The following is a 12,047-nucleotide window of genomic DNA, read 5'->3' as shown; positions in this document are numbered from 1 at the left end:
GAGAAGACACATCGTTTCGTCGGATGGACCATGCTGGGACTTTTCTGGGTCCAGGTTGTCCTAGGCGCAAACGACAGCAAGGTCGCAAATATGTCTTTGGGCGCCGCATGCATCCGTACACCTGGATTCTGGATGCTGGCAGTCGCCACGATGAGCATCGCCTCCTCATGGTTGTTCCTCAAGAAAGTTCCTGTCGAAGCTGAGGTGCTTTCCGACCACGCAGTTAGACTGCACTTTGACTACACAGTCCCCGTCAACGGTAGCTTTGTCAGGCTCTCCCAAAGGCCTCTTCTGGAGTGGCACTCGTTCGCCACGATTCCGGCCCCTGAGAAGGTCGAACACCGCGAGAAGGGTTTCTCTCTGGTTGTTTCCAACGCAGGCGATTGGACCAAAAACTGCATTCAGAAACCCCCCACTCACATTTGGGTTCGCGGTGTACCGACCTGTGGTGTCATGCGCATTGCGACTTGCTTCAACCGCGTTGTTGTCATCGCCACTGGATCTGGCATTGGGCCTCTTCTCGGTCACATTCAGCAGCCGAGCTGCGCGACACAGTTGATCTGGTCCACACCAAAGCCCGAACAGACGTTTGGCAAGCCTTTGCTCGACGCCATCAAGAGAAAGATCCCCAACGCAGTGATTCACGACACCAAGGTATCAGGCCGTCCGGATCTAGTGAAGATGGGATACAACCTTTTCCAAAGCTTCAATGCCGAAGCTGTCATCATCATTGCGAACGAAAAGATCACGAAGAAGGTTGTTTATGGTCTTGAAACTAGAGGTGTTCCGGCATATGGCGCTATCTGGGACTCTTGAGCGGGTTATATTGCTTGTTGGAAGCGCTGGGGGACTGTTTCTTTCCTTGTTCTTTTTTTCATTTTTCGTTTTTTTCATTGATCCTTAGCTTCGAAATGGAGTCGGGCGTTTCCCGGATGATTTCTATTCGTGGTACAAGTCAGCCGACCAATATCTCACATTTCTCTCTCATGATTATCATCCAAAATGCTAGCTAGATAGTGATCTCAATCCATTCTTTACTATGATATTCAAAAATGTGTCTTTGACGATGGAGTTGTTCGCAACCGAGAGATATCGCCATTACAGCCATGTCAACATAGGCACTGGCATTGACTTTCGCAGACGTGCCAGAGCAGCTCTTTTCCAGGAGTTGATACATACTTGTAGTCAACTTAAACCGGCTTCGGTATTCTGTATAATCATGTCGTGACTCTTTACCGGAGGTTTCTCATCGTCAAACTATAGAGACCGTTAGTTGCATCCCATGCTTCCGATGCAGTTCGATCTTCACATAATGTAAGTACACATTGTCATTATGCTTCTTTCTACTTGACATGAAATACGAAAATAAAATCAGAACTAAATAGGATGGCCGAATGAAGCTACTCTGTTTTGATTAACAACTCGAGGACTGGGAAATGACTGCAGCCATGGATGGTACAAGGCCCACAACTAGATCGGGGAATTAGTCAGTCAACAATCAATAATGAGAGACCACGGAAAGCCTACCAGATGGCCAAGGCAGACTCGTGCGCTGCGGACAGAATAGGGATGAGTTCCCCCCAGTCTAATTTGCCGAGACACTCAGAGGTTTTTGGCCGAGACTCGAGAGACTGCAATGTCATCGACCCTATCTGTAGATATCAAGGAGAACACAAACAACCTTTGCAAGATTGGCTCACTTCCTTGGCAATGGCAACCTATGACTCGCCGACATTATGCGTGCCTCCAGTCATGTCCGACGACTAAGGCCGGACACGAGGTTGCCTTCTCCTGTCCCATCTTCCTGCCTTGAATGTTATTCGCCGGTAGCTTGAAGAGCGGCTGGACTTGCTGGCTCTCCAAAAGTCTTCGAAGTCCACGAGGTCTGAGCGTTATGATGATTGGGCACACGTGTGTCATCAATTAGGTGCATGGCTGAGAGTTTACACGGAGCTGCACTTGGCGATACCTCTCTGGCCAGTTGGGGTTGAGGTAATTAAGCAAAGCAGCGCAGCAGTCGTTGTAACCCCAAGGGATCGGAGACGTGAAAACATACGATTTTCAAAGATTCATGGTGAGGCGTAAAACATTTCGAGATACGAGTGGTGCATTGGTTGAGGGGTAGCGAGCCGACTTCGATGGCTTCGTGCTTAGGTTGTCTCGGCACAATTGATAGAGCAATTCACGCCAATGATTTACCATTCAGAACAACATGCGCCCTTTACTTCTGTCTCTTCCTATGCATACAACACTGTAGAAGCTTGAGCATGTAGCCATGCACAGACAAGCACCTATCTTCGGAAAGTGTCATCCCGTTGGGGAACGGTAGATGCTAAGTTCTATGTTGGGAAGGTATTTCTGTTCTTCCATCTGCGGTTCAAAGTATGTGTCTTGTCCAAAACCTGTTTTGAACTCCAATGCCTACCTTGATAAGGCATTGATCCAAGTGTGGTAACAGTAGCAATGGCATTTTGTGGTTGTCGGTACTCTATTGAGGACTTTAGGCCGCATGATTTGCATACAATCACATCGCGAAGGCGTATGGAGTTGGAAATCATTGCATTCGATGATTAACACAGCGAACACAGGCCTAACTGCTACAAGACAGTTGATCAGCTTCCTGATAAAGAAGCTCAGTAAATAGAGGTTCGGCAGATAATATGCCAAGTGCCAAGTGAATCAGTTCCTAAGGCATACGTAGCTGGTAAGAGGTTGGTAGATGTATGTTGCCGAGGCTCAAGATGCCTCTGTATCATGCATAACCTCGGTGTCTAGACAAGGAATGTTACTCTCAGCAGCAAAGCTGACGTCGTCCCATAGATTCCTGATGCCCTTTGTGCTTATGTGTGATTTTCGCTCAGGTTGTTCGGAGGACGAATATGCAACATCGCTGCAGCCGGCCGGCCTTGATGTACGTGTTGATCTGTTATTGTAGGAGTGCAACTTCTGCATGAGCGACCAAGAGGCATGAGCTTTGAGCCATGGAAGAGCTTTCCTTGCTGTTTCTGGTAGCGAGCTATTTAGTTGCTAGGTGTCGTCTGGCTGCAGTGCAGGTGGCTAGGGCTTCGTAGACGTTTCGCGATGGAGACTAGTAGATACTCTGAACAAAGCTATGTTAACAGTGAAGATAAATTATTGACAAGATAGAATGCTTCAGATCCCACCTCGGCCTGCTCTATTAGGTTCAACTCCTGCATAGGATTGGCCAAAACAAGAGATAAACACATGCCAAAGATCTGTCATCCGAGGCGTCAAGTTGCATCTTGCTGCATCAACGGGAGGAACAAATCTTGGCAAAAATGTGTCAAACAGTGATGAGGGGCTGAAAGGTCGTTTGAGCCATTGTAACCTCGAGACGGTAACTCGGAGGGTAACATGTTGCTCCAGAAAGGGGAGGTAAGAGCCAGTCCAGTTTTCGATGAACATGTGGCACAGGTCTTGGGCGTACGATCGATGATATCGACTTCCCAACTTCCAAGTTTGTCGCGGTAGTCATATTCGATGCCGGAACTTGGCTGCGTCTGCATGCAACCTGGGGCGGCTGCACCATGCGGCATATCGCCTCCACCAAGCGCTAAATCTACTTCCCCAGGACCCAAAACAACCTAACAAAACTAGCTCAATGTGACGTAGACGACGGCTAGCTAGTCGATCAAGGACGTTCGTCATTAACACCAAGGGCTGGGCGACGCAGGGGTGTCTTGAAGCGCTCTCGAAAGTTCAGGTGGTTGAACTTGCACAATCTGCCATCCAAACCAGACTTGCTTCTTTCGGCCCTGATCTGTCCTTCGGCATTCGAAAGCCAAACATTGCCACCTCGACGTTGCGTTGTAGCTTGCAGAGTCGAGTTGTATTTGGACACTGAATCGGTGGCACAAGTCCGGGCGCGACTAGGACAAGCAACATCAGAGTTGATGATACTGATTCGTGCGATTTCGTACACAATGTAACTAAAATGTCTTGCTGCAAATTGTTCTCTTTCCCAAAGTCGAATTGCAAGGCGTTCTCGAGAATCTCGCGATCATCGTGCATGCTGCAATTCGGTTTCGCAGAGCTCAGCGTTGTCGAAAAGCCCCAATGATGGAGACGCGTTGGAGTTTCAAATGACAGTCATCTCAACTCAGCCCGGATTGATTTTCGTGAAGATCGGATAAACGGCCTAAAGAGTTTTTTTATGATATTTGTCAATACAGCCACTCAGAGCAGAGTTGTTGAATTCGTGGTGGTGTTGATGTCGTATTGTGGTTTTCTGTGGTCCCCCCAGCGTGGCAGCGCAAGACGCATCCTTGTTCCCCACAAAGCACCGCGAAAGCGAGGTGAAAGTCAAGTTGGGCCAGACGTGCTTCAAGTTCAGCTGTCTTAAGTAGTTCAGTCGTCAAACACGGGACGATTGGCCTGTGCTTACTCAAGCATCGACAGTCCGGACGGCGAGAGCGAGTCTCACAAACCCTGGAGTCTTAGGTGGCCTCGTTAGAAAACATCTGGACAGCTTAATTATAGCTGCTTCTGTGCGTAAGCGTACGAAAGCATCCAAGTCGCTCGATTCCTCAGATACAACAAGTCCGAATAGTTACTGGACGAACGCCATCGACGGCAAGAATGCGAGAAATAAAGTTGAGACGGAAAAGAAGTGCCGATGGAGAATTCCAGATCCAGAATCAATCAAATATCAATATGTCCGGAAAGACGTGACGGGAGAAAAGAGGGTCACGGACAATTGAGGCATTCTTTTTCCTCCGCAGCTATGGTCAGTTGCGCCGCATCTGATGGGGAAGCGAAGCATTGGTAGGAGCTTGAGACCAATTGACAATGTCCAAGGTCACGCTGGTTCTCGAAACCGAGCTTCCAATCTGTTTTGAGGTAAAGTTTGCCAGATTTTCCATGCCAGCAAGGGCCCCTTGATTGGTCTTTGCCGGTATTTACAACCCTAGTGCCGATCTGATGCCCAGTTGTCCCCCACTCTCTGTCGGAATGGGTGACATCGACTGGACGGATGGGTTCACGTAGATTGGATGGGTGGCTTGGCTTCAGATAAAATTCTCCGTTAGTTCACCATAGGGCAGATCGTTGCAAGGCTTGGGGGCAAGGCAGACAGTCGCGAGCAGACAAATGGCAGTGAAACGCCTTGTTGCACTCAGTCACCATCTTTTGCATTCACAAGATAGCAGATCCTTGGCCTGTTCTAGGTTCATCCTAGCCTTGAGGACCGGATAGAGCCTGCCGGCCGTCGTTCATTGGATTCCCGCCTGTGTCAAAGGCCAAATGCTCCACTCGGGGTTACCCGCGCTGCGTAACGGTGCAGGGGCGTCAATTTGGGTTTGAATCGGTCTCGGTCTCGGTATCGCAGTATAGAGTGGGAGAGTTCCATCGACCGGCTGTGCAACAGTGCAATACACCAAACACGAATGATTTGGCTGTCAATCGTTGCAGTGATCTGCCAGTGTTGTGCGGCCTGATCTTGTTTTAGACTAAAACGTCGTCATGACAAATGACTCGGCCTCAACATAGGGGGTTTACTTTAATAGTCCATCAACGACGCAAGATCATGGTTAAATCAGCCGACAATTCAGCATCATCTTGAGCCAAGTTGACAACAACCGCATCTTCATCGAATCGGATACCCAAAAGCGCAACTTGCTAATCTTGAAATCATATCATCTACGCAAAGTCAATCTTCAATTCCCCCGATTCGGATTCGACACCGAACGCGCCAATCACAATCCGCCAATTTGCCATTAACGGAAATCCTTCAACATGGCCGAAGCTGCAGCACACAACTTCCCCCCTGTCTCTAGTGAGGTCGTCAACTTGGCGATTGCGGAGCTGGTTCTTTATGGCCTCATGTTCCCTCCCGCAGTATGGATCACCTGGAAGCACGGAAAGAAGGGCATGGTTTGCTGGCCTATCTTTGTCTCTCACTTCGCAATGAGATTCATTGCCGATATCTACCAAGTCATCAAACGAGACGAGCCATTGCTACCAAACCAGGTCAACATTATGACTAGCGCCGGTAGTTTGGCTTGCTTGTCACTGACGTTGATTGGCATCGTTTACGAAGCGTAAGGGAATCCGTGAATACCTGGGGTCGATAAGAAAGACTGACTCACCTGTGTTTTATAGCAACATCATCCTGCCCGGGTCACCGAAGCGATGGACCGAGAAGATCATTCTGGGCGTCACCCATCTCATGAACACTGCGGGCATCGGCATGGCAACCTATGGAGGATCCCCGAGCCACGAAGGCGGCCTTATCAACAACAGTTTGAACCAAATCGGTAACTGCTTGGAGCTCTTCGTCATGTTCGCCGTCTGCGCCTGGCTGTGGCCCACCTACAAGAAGATCCGGTCCTCGTCCAGCCCCAACTGCCGCCCCGCGATGCTCATGATCCGCGCTGCTGTGGTCGGCTTGCCGTTCCAGTTGATTCACCTGGCTTACACCACGACCTACGCCTTCAACCAGATTTCCAGCCTCGACCCCATCATGGGATCTTTTGCAACGAAGCTTGTCCTGATTTTCGGCACATACCTCGGTGTTACCATTGCTATGCTCGCAGGAGGCTGGCTCGGCATGAGCGCCGACATGCCCAAGGCCGTGCAGGTAGAACTCACCCCTACCGATGTCGAAGGCAACAACAATCTTGTGCGTGACGACATTCCTTTGACCCGGGACTGGAGCAGAGACGACATTGCCAGAGCGAAGCAGGGCTTCGTCTAAAGCATCAAAAGCTTGGCGTTCGTCGTTTCCTTTGGACTTTTTCTGAGCGATTATTTTCCATTGCATTGCGTAGCGAAAGAAAACGAACCAACGGGTCAGGAGACTGACGACTTATCGGGCCTTAGGAAGAAGAAGACTCAGCTCAGACCGGAAGATTCCGACTTGGAGGACGAACCCGATCGAGGAAGGGAGCTAGGGCCTGGGAGACTTCTATCAACGATAACAGGGATTAGTGCTTTGAGGCAGGACGTGCAGGACACGGGAAACTGCACTCGAGTGCCGGATAGGTCTGGTTTTGGGTTTGGTATTTGGATTGGGTGGTGGAATTTCCAGACAATCTCTTTCCCGGTTGATTTTACGTTTGATGGTCTTCTGTCTCGTTTTCCCCTTCCGCATATAGAGTGTATCATAAGTCTTTTTCTTAGCGTCTTAACTGCTCAACTCGATCTCAACGGAATGGCTTCCTCGAAAACTTGAACTTCTGTGACTTGGAGACAATGACGCGTCTATCGAGTTTCCCTTTCGCGGAGAAAGATGCAAGTGGACAAGAGTTGGAAAATATTCACTCGAACAGAGGGGCGCGTAAATGTTATGACATGGGGCAAAAAGAAGCCGCACCTGTGTCGAGGGTTGCCAAAGTGGTTTTATTTCACATGGCTGCGATCGAGGATGATACCTCCAAGGCGTTTCATATTTGTAGTCACTTACAGTGGATGTCTTACAATTTCACAGATAAGTAGACGCCTTGGCTCCATTCTCTTAGCTCACAATAAAGACCAAGAATAAGCTTGAATTCAAGCAGCTTTTTTCTTCTGTACATATAGAAAAGGCAGGTAGTTTCAATGCCATGGCTCAGTGCTTGGCTAAGTTAAATAAAAAGCTCGATCGGCCTAATCAGGACTGTGGGAAGGCCATACCCCGTCTCATCACCATAGTCAAGATTCTAGAAAACCGTGGAGTCCAAGTGTTCTGTCCTCGGTTCAATTTTCCTGCTGAAACCGTAGGCTGGGAGTACTAGTTGCACATAATTCTTGTAAGTAACTTTGTGCTGGTATATTTGCGATGTCTCTCGCGAGTTTTTGAATGTCGACAACGTCTAGAGACCCCGCCGCTAATCCCCGCTCAGCCCTTTCACCTTGTTGTCCAAATCACCCTGCTATCAATGCAGGGCTCTGTGTGTACGTACCGTCTAGTCTTGCCTTATTCGCACAGCGTCTTCTTGGAGTATTTTCTTCCCTGCGACCTTAAATGATACGAGCCATAGGAGAAGAATGACGGCAAACTGCGAAAGAAGCATGGAAGGAAACACTTGGAGACCCGCCACCTGCGTGATAGCGCCGAGAATGTACGGAAGTATGGCACCGCCGACTTGGCCGAGAGAAGCTACAAACGACACTGCACCAACATGCAGCTCTTTCGGTAGGTAATGAACAAACTCGACGATGCAAGACGGGAACAAAGGGCCCATCACGAAGCCGAGCAGCGCCATCGAAAGTACCGAAACCCAAAGAACCTGCACTATCATGAAAAGCACCACAATGGCGGGAGCGAGCGCCAAGTAGATTATGACTGCCCGTTTTGGGGTCAATTTTTCCGTGACTGCACCCAAAGCCAGTCGTCCAACCGCCATACCTGCCCAGAAGCCCGAGGAACAGATACTCGATGCGTAAGTGCTGGTATGGCGGACGCGGAGCATGAAAGTGACAACCCAGCCGGAAACAGTGCACTCAGTGCCTACATATGCCAGAAGGTAAGCGGCGTATATCCAGGTCGCGCTGTATCGGAAGATGGCTCGTTGGTCAACTCCATCTTCAGGGTTTCCCTGCTTCTTCTTTTTCTCATGGTACTTCGCGGCAGTCTCGTGTCTGAACGCCAGGGGCAGAAAGACCGCTTCTGCAGCAGATGCAATAGCCTGAAGGCGTGTTAGTAACCAACCAAGGAAGAACTCAAGTCTTGTCCAAGTTCGCATGATACAAACTTACCAGCACATAGAACCACTGATACGACTGTCCATTATTCGCAGACAACATAATCCCTGCTAGGTACGGGCAAGTCGCAGCCCCAATTGAGAATGAGCCATGCAAAAGACCCGATAGGGTATTCGCGTTATTCAGTGCAGCAACCCAAGCACACCAGGATCCATCGACTATGCCAACTCCGAAGGAACCTACAGTGACTCCCAGAAGGAATACTGGGAAAGGTGGATGGAAGGAGCCTACTGCGGCGTAGACCAGATGGCATGCGGGACCTGTGAAAGCAATTCCGCGTTGCCCGAGTTTCTCATGGATGCGACTGTTAAGAAGAGATGCCAAGCAGTACCCGACTGGTCCAACGAGAAAGATGGCGGAGACTTGAAGTTCGTTAAGCTGGTAATATGTTTGCTGGTGCGGTAATGTAACTCCAATTGTAGCCACGAAAAGGCCCGCGACTATGAAAGAGTAAGCTGCCGCGGCAAGCTTCAGTGCGATGGCTTCTCGGTCTTGTCCGTTGATAGATGCCCTGGGATCGATATCCGAATCTGCACTTCTAGTGTCAAGCAACCGTTCTGATTCTGTTGCACCGTTGAAGTCAGGTGATAACGTGAGAGGCGCCATAATTCGTGTTGTTGGGGTCGCTGTGAACGAAGAGCATCTGGTATGTAGCTCCCTTGACTATGCCATTGGGGTAAGTTGACGGCTTGAAATGGAGGGTGTCAGTGATTCTTAACGGTTTCAGGGTTCAAGAGCCGAGTCGGCAAAGCTTCGGATGATCATCCAGATGTTGCCTTTTTAGGAACATGTTCCAACTCGGATGGGTCCTTGCGCTTCGAAACAAGGTTTGATAATAGAGTGTTGGCGCTTGTTGTCTTTGGCTCAGACCAAACCTCAAAGCTTCAGTTTGACCCGACGATTAGCTTCAATGTTCTACCGCAGACATCTTCTGGATTTAGGATATAGAACAAGCATCATGCAGCTATGTCAATTGACTTCATATAGCACATCATAGATCTTGACCAGCCCAACCTTGCTAGCTGGAGACAAGCATGTAATATCTCGAATAAGCCAGTACACTCGACATAAGATAGCCAGGTAGCGCTTAGAATCCCGATTGAAAGTACGTATCATCACTTTTATTTCACCCCATAGAGAGGGAAAAACAGAGGGAGATAGGGATAACATGACATTCGAGTCCCAGAATTGCATCAATTCGGCGCCAATCATTTCTACTCCCGGCGGGTCCAACGGATGAGCCCAGGCTGAACCGGACGCGCAAACATGGATGTGTGATCCGTAGGCGGCACGATGCCTGTTCTTCCATCCATGGTGCCGAGTTTGAAGTTGCGCACAATAGTGCCGACAATAACACCTAGATTCAAGTATGCAAATTTCTCGCCAATGCAACGGTGTCGCCCCGCCCCGAACGGGATGTAAGGACTTCTGGTACCTTTGGAAACTGCGCCGTAGCCGTAGTCTACAACATCATTGGCATCAACGATGCCCTCGCTAGGCTGTGGCTCATCCCATCGATGAGGATTCCAAGCCCTTGCGTCCGGGAAATGTTCGTCGCTTATGGCAGTCACCATTGGCGAGGCCAGCAGCACTTTGTCAGTGCCGACTACGTAAGGACTTCCGGGAATGGCCAGAGGGTTCATAACCTTGCGGAGAATGGAGTGGATGGAACCATGTAGGCGAAGCGTCTCCTTCACGACATTGTGTAAGAGCGGCAGCTTGTCTAGGTCAGAATATTGCATTGGCGAGAGTCGACTTTTGTCTCCATGACCAAGATTCAGTATCTGCTCTTGATAAAGCTCTTCTGCAATGTCGGGATGCGCGGCTAAACGATGCATGATCCATGCACTGGCTGATGACGACGAGTGTTGACCTCCCATGAGGAGCGTGATCATCATGCACGCAACCTCTTTATCGGGCACCGGTGTTCCATCCTTATAGTTCGACTTCATGAGGTTCCAGAGCATGTCGTACTCGTCGTCGGACTCGAGACCATTCTTACGGCGTTGGATGATGATATCCTCGTAGACGTCTCGCATCTTGTTGTGGGCAGCATCGCGACGTCGGTTTCGGGGTAGAGGTAACCAAGGGAAGAGGAAATTAATTGGGGTGAAGCCCTGGTGGCCAGGCTGTCAGTTTCATACTTGTATCTAGAGAAGCCCAATATCAATGGAGGGATATGAGCCACTTACCATGTCAAGGTCATGGTACAAGCCCGCAAACTCAGCCGTCAGCTTTTGCCTGACCTCTTCTCCTTGTAATGAGCGCGCTGCTGTGAATAATGTGATCTCAGACATGGCAGCAGAGATGTCAACAACACCCGACAACCCCTTCCATGCAGGGCTCATCTTGATGTAGTCCAGCACTTCCTTCTCAATCAAAGGAACGTGAGATTCCAGAGCCTTTTGTGTCAGTCCAAACTTGACAAACTTCTTCTGTTCCATGAGCTTGGAATTCGGGCAGTCGTAAATGACATCTTTTCCAAACACGGGAATCGTGAGCGGTCCGTAAATCTCCTCGGCGTTGATGTCCTGAAGCTTTCCATTGAGAATGAAGTCGTTGCCCTCGATTCCCAGATAGCAAGTCATTTTCCTGCCGAAAAGGGTGAAAGTAAAGACATCGCCGTACTGGCCAATCGTTAGCCAAATGGGCATTGAGAGCTCACGTAGCTCCTGCGCGGGACTTAACAGTACAAACCTTAGCACGGTACTTGACGAAGAACGCTACGGGATCCATGCCATAGGAAAAAGCATTGCCAATATAGGGGATCCAATGAAAAACAGCTGGGGGTTCGCTTTTGCCGTGGAAAAGCGTCTGACGGCAGGCATTGATCAGAACCAACGCGACTAATCCAACGAAGCCATAAAAGGCAATGGGGGCCAAACTCGATAGGTCCCAAACCTTTATAGAGTCTGCCATTTTTTTGGCGGCTGGGTTTTGTCGATGTTTTGCAGAATGATGAGAAAGCTGTCAAGGTAAGAAGAAGACAAGGAATGTGTCTGGACTAACACAAGACATCCCGATAGCTCGGGAAGGAAAAACCACGATATTTCTTTTCGATTCATACATGCGTAGTAGGCAATGGCAAATATCCAAATCTCCGTCGGTGATTTGGACCCAAGTCTGGCAACTTGGCAACAGCTCAAATGCCTCTCGAATTCGTATTCGTCTGGACCTACAGGCCTTCGAGGTGTTAGTAACAGCGATGTCCACATCGAATGTCCTGCTTTCATTGATGACGCCTGGAGCTCAAAGATGGCTCGTATTCGTATTAGGTACGTACCCCCCCATTGAGCAGTAGACGCTGCTGATTTCAGTTGAGACCAGTGGGCCTAGGGAATAAG

General features: G+C 49.3%; 4 protein-coding genes across 4 annotated transcripts; 2 read left to right on the top strand and 2 right to left on the bottom strand.

Moving 5' to 3' along the window:
• On the top strand, nt 1–816 carry BDZ83DRAFT_594349 (uncharacterized protein; the record flags this gene model as incomplete). Its single annotated transcript, XM_060506710.1, has 1 exon — nt 1–816. A coding segment is annotated over one exon (816 nt), but the record flags the coding sequence as incomplete, so codon positions are not given.
• A 4,867-nt stretch (nt 817–5,683) lies between these two features.
• Nucleotides 5,684–6,715, top strand: BDZ83DRAFT_771123 (uncharacterized protein; the record flags this gene model as incomplete). The annotated part of the gene is made up of 2 exons (XM_060515358.1): nt 5,684–6,059; nt 6,121–6,715. Exons 1-2 carry the CDS (start codon nt 5,755–5,757, stop codon nt 6,713–6,715), a joined length of 900 nt encoding a protein of 299 aa, XP_060357606.1. The 5' UTR covers nt 5,684–5,754.
• Nucleotides 6,716–7,524: 809 nt separating this feature from the next.
• Nucleotides 7,525–9,384, bottom strand: BDZ83DRAFT_644193 (MFS transporter). The gene is made up of 2 exons (XM_060509737.1): nt 8,698–9,384; nt 7,525–8,627 (listed from the first exon to the last, which is right to left on the bottom strand). Exons 1-2 carry the CDS (start codon nt 9,307–9,309, stop codon nt 7,905–7,907), a joined length of 1,335 nt encoding a protein of 444 aa, XP_060357605.1. The 5' UTR covers nt 9,310–9,384; the 3' UTR covers nt 7,525–7,904.
• Nucleotides 9,385–9,646: 262 nt separating this feature from the next.
• Nucleotides 9,647–11,867, bottom strand: BDZ83DRAFT_644191 (14-alpha sterol demethylase Cyp51A). The gene is made up of 3 exons (XM_060509736.1): nt 11,401–11,867; nt 10,896–11,330; nt 9,647–10,820 (listed from the first exon to the last, which is right to left on the bottom strand). The coding sequence occupies exons 1-3, from the start codon at nt 11,620–11,622 to the stop codon at nt 9,918–9,920; spliced, it is 1,560 nt and encodes a 519-aa protein (XP_060357604.1). The 5' UTR covers nt 11,623–11,867; the 3' UTR covers nt 9,647–9,917.
• Nucleotides 11,868–12,047: the final 180 nt, after the last annotated feature.

The sequence above is a fragment of the Colletotrichum acutatum genome (assembly GCF_030867785.1).
Source record: "Colletotrichum acutatum strain CBS 112980 chromosome Unknown BDZ83scaffold_243, whole genome shotgun sequence".
Lineage (NCBI taxonomy): Eukaryota > Fungi > Ascomycota > Sordariomycetes > Glomerellales > Glomerellaceae > Colletotrichum > Colletotrichum acutatum.
Note: the sequence above shows the minus strand (reverse complement) of the source record. Positions and strands in the feature narration are given on the sequence as shown.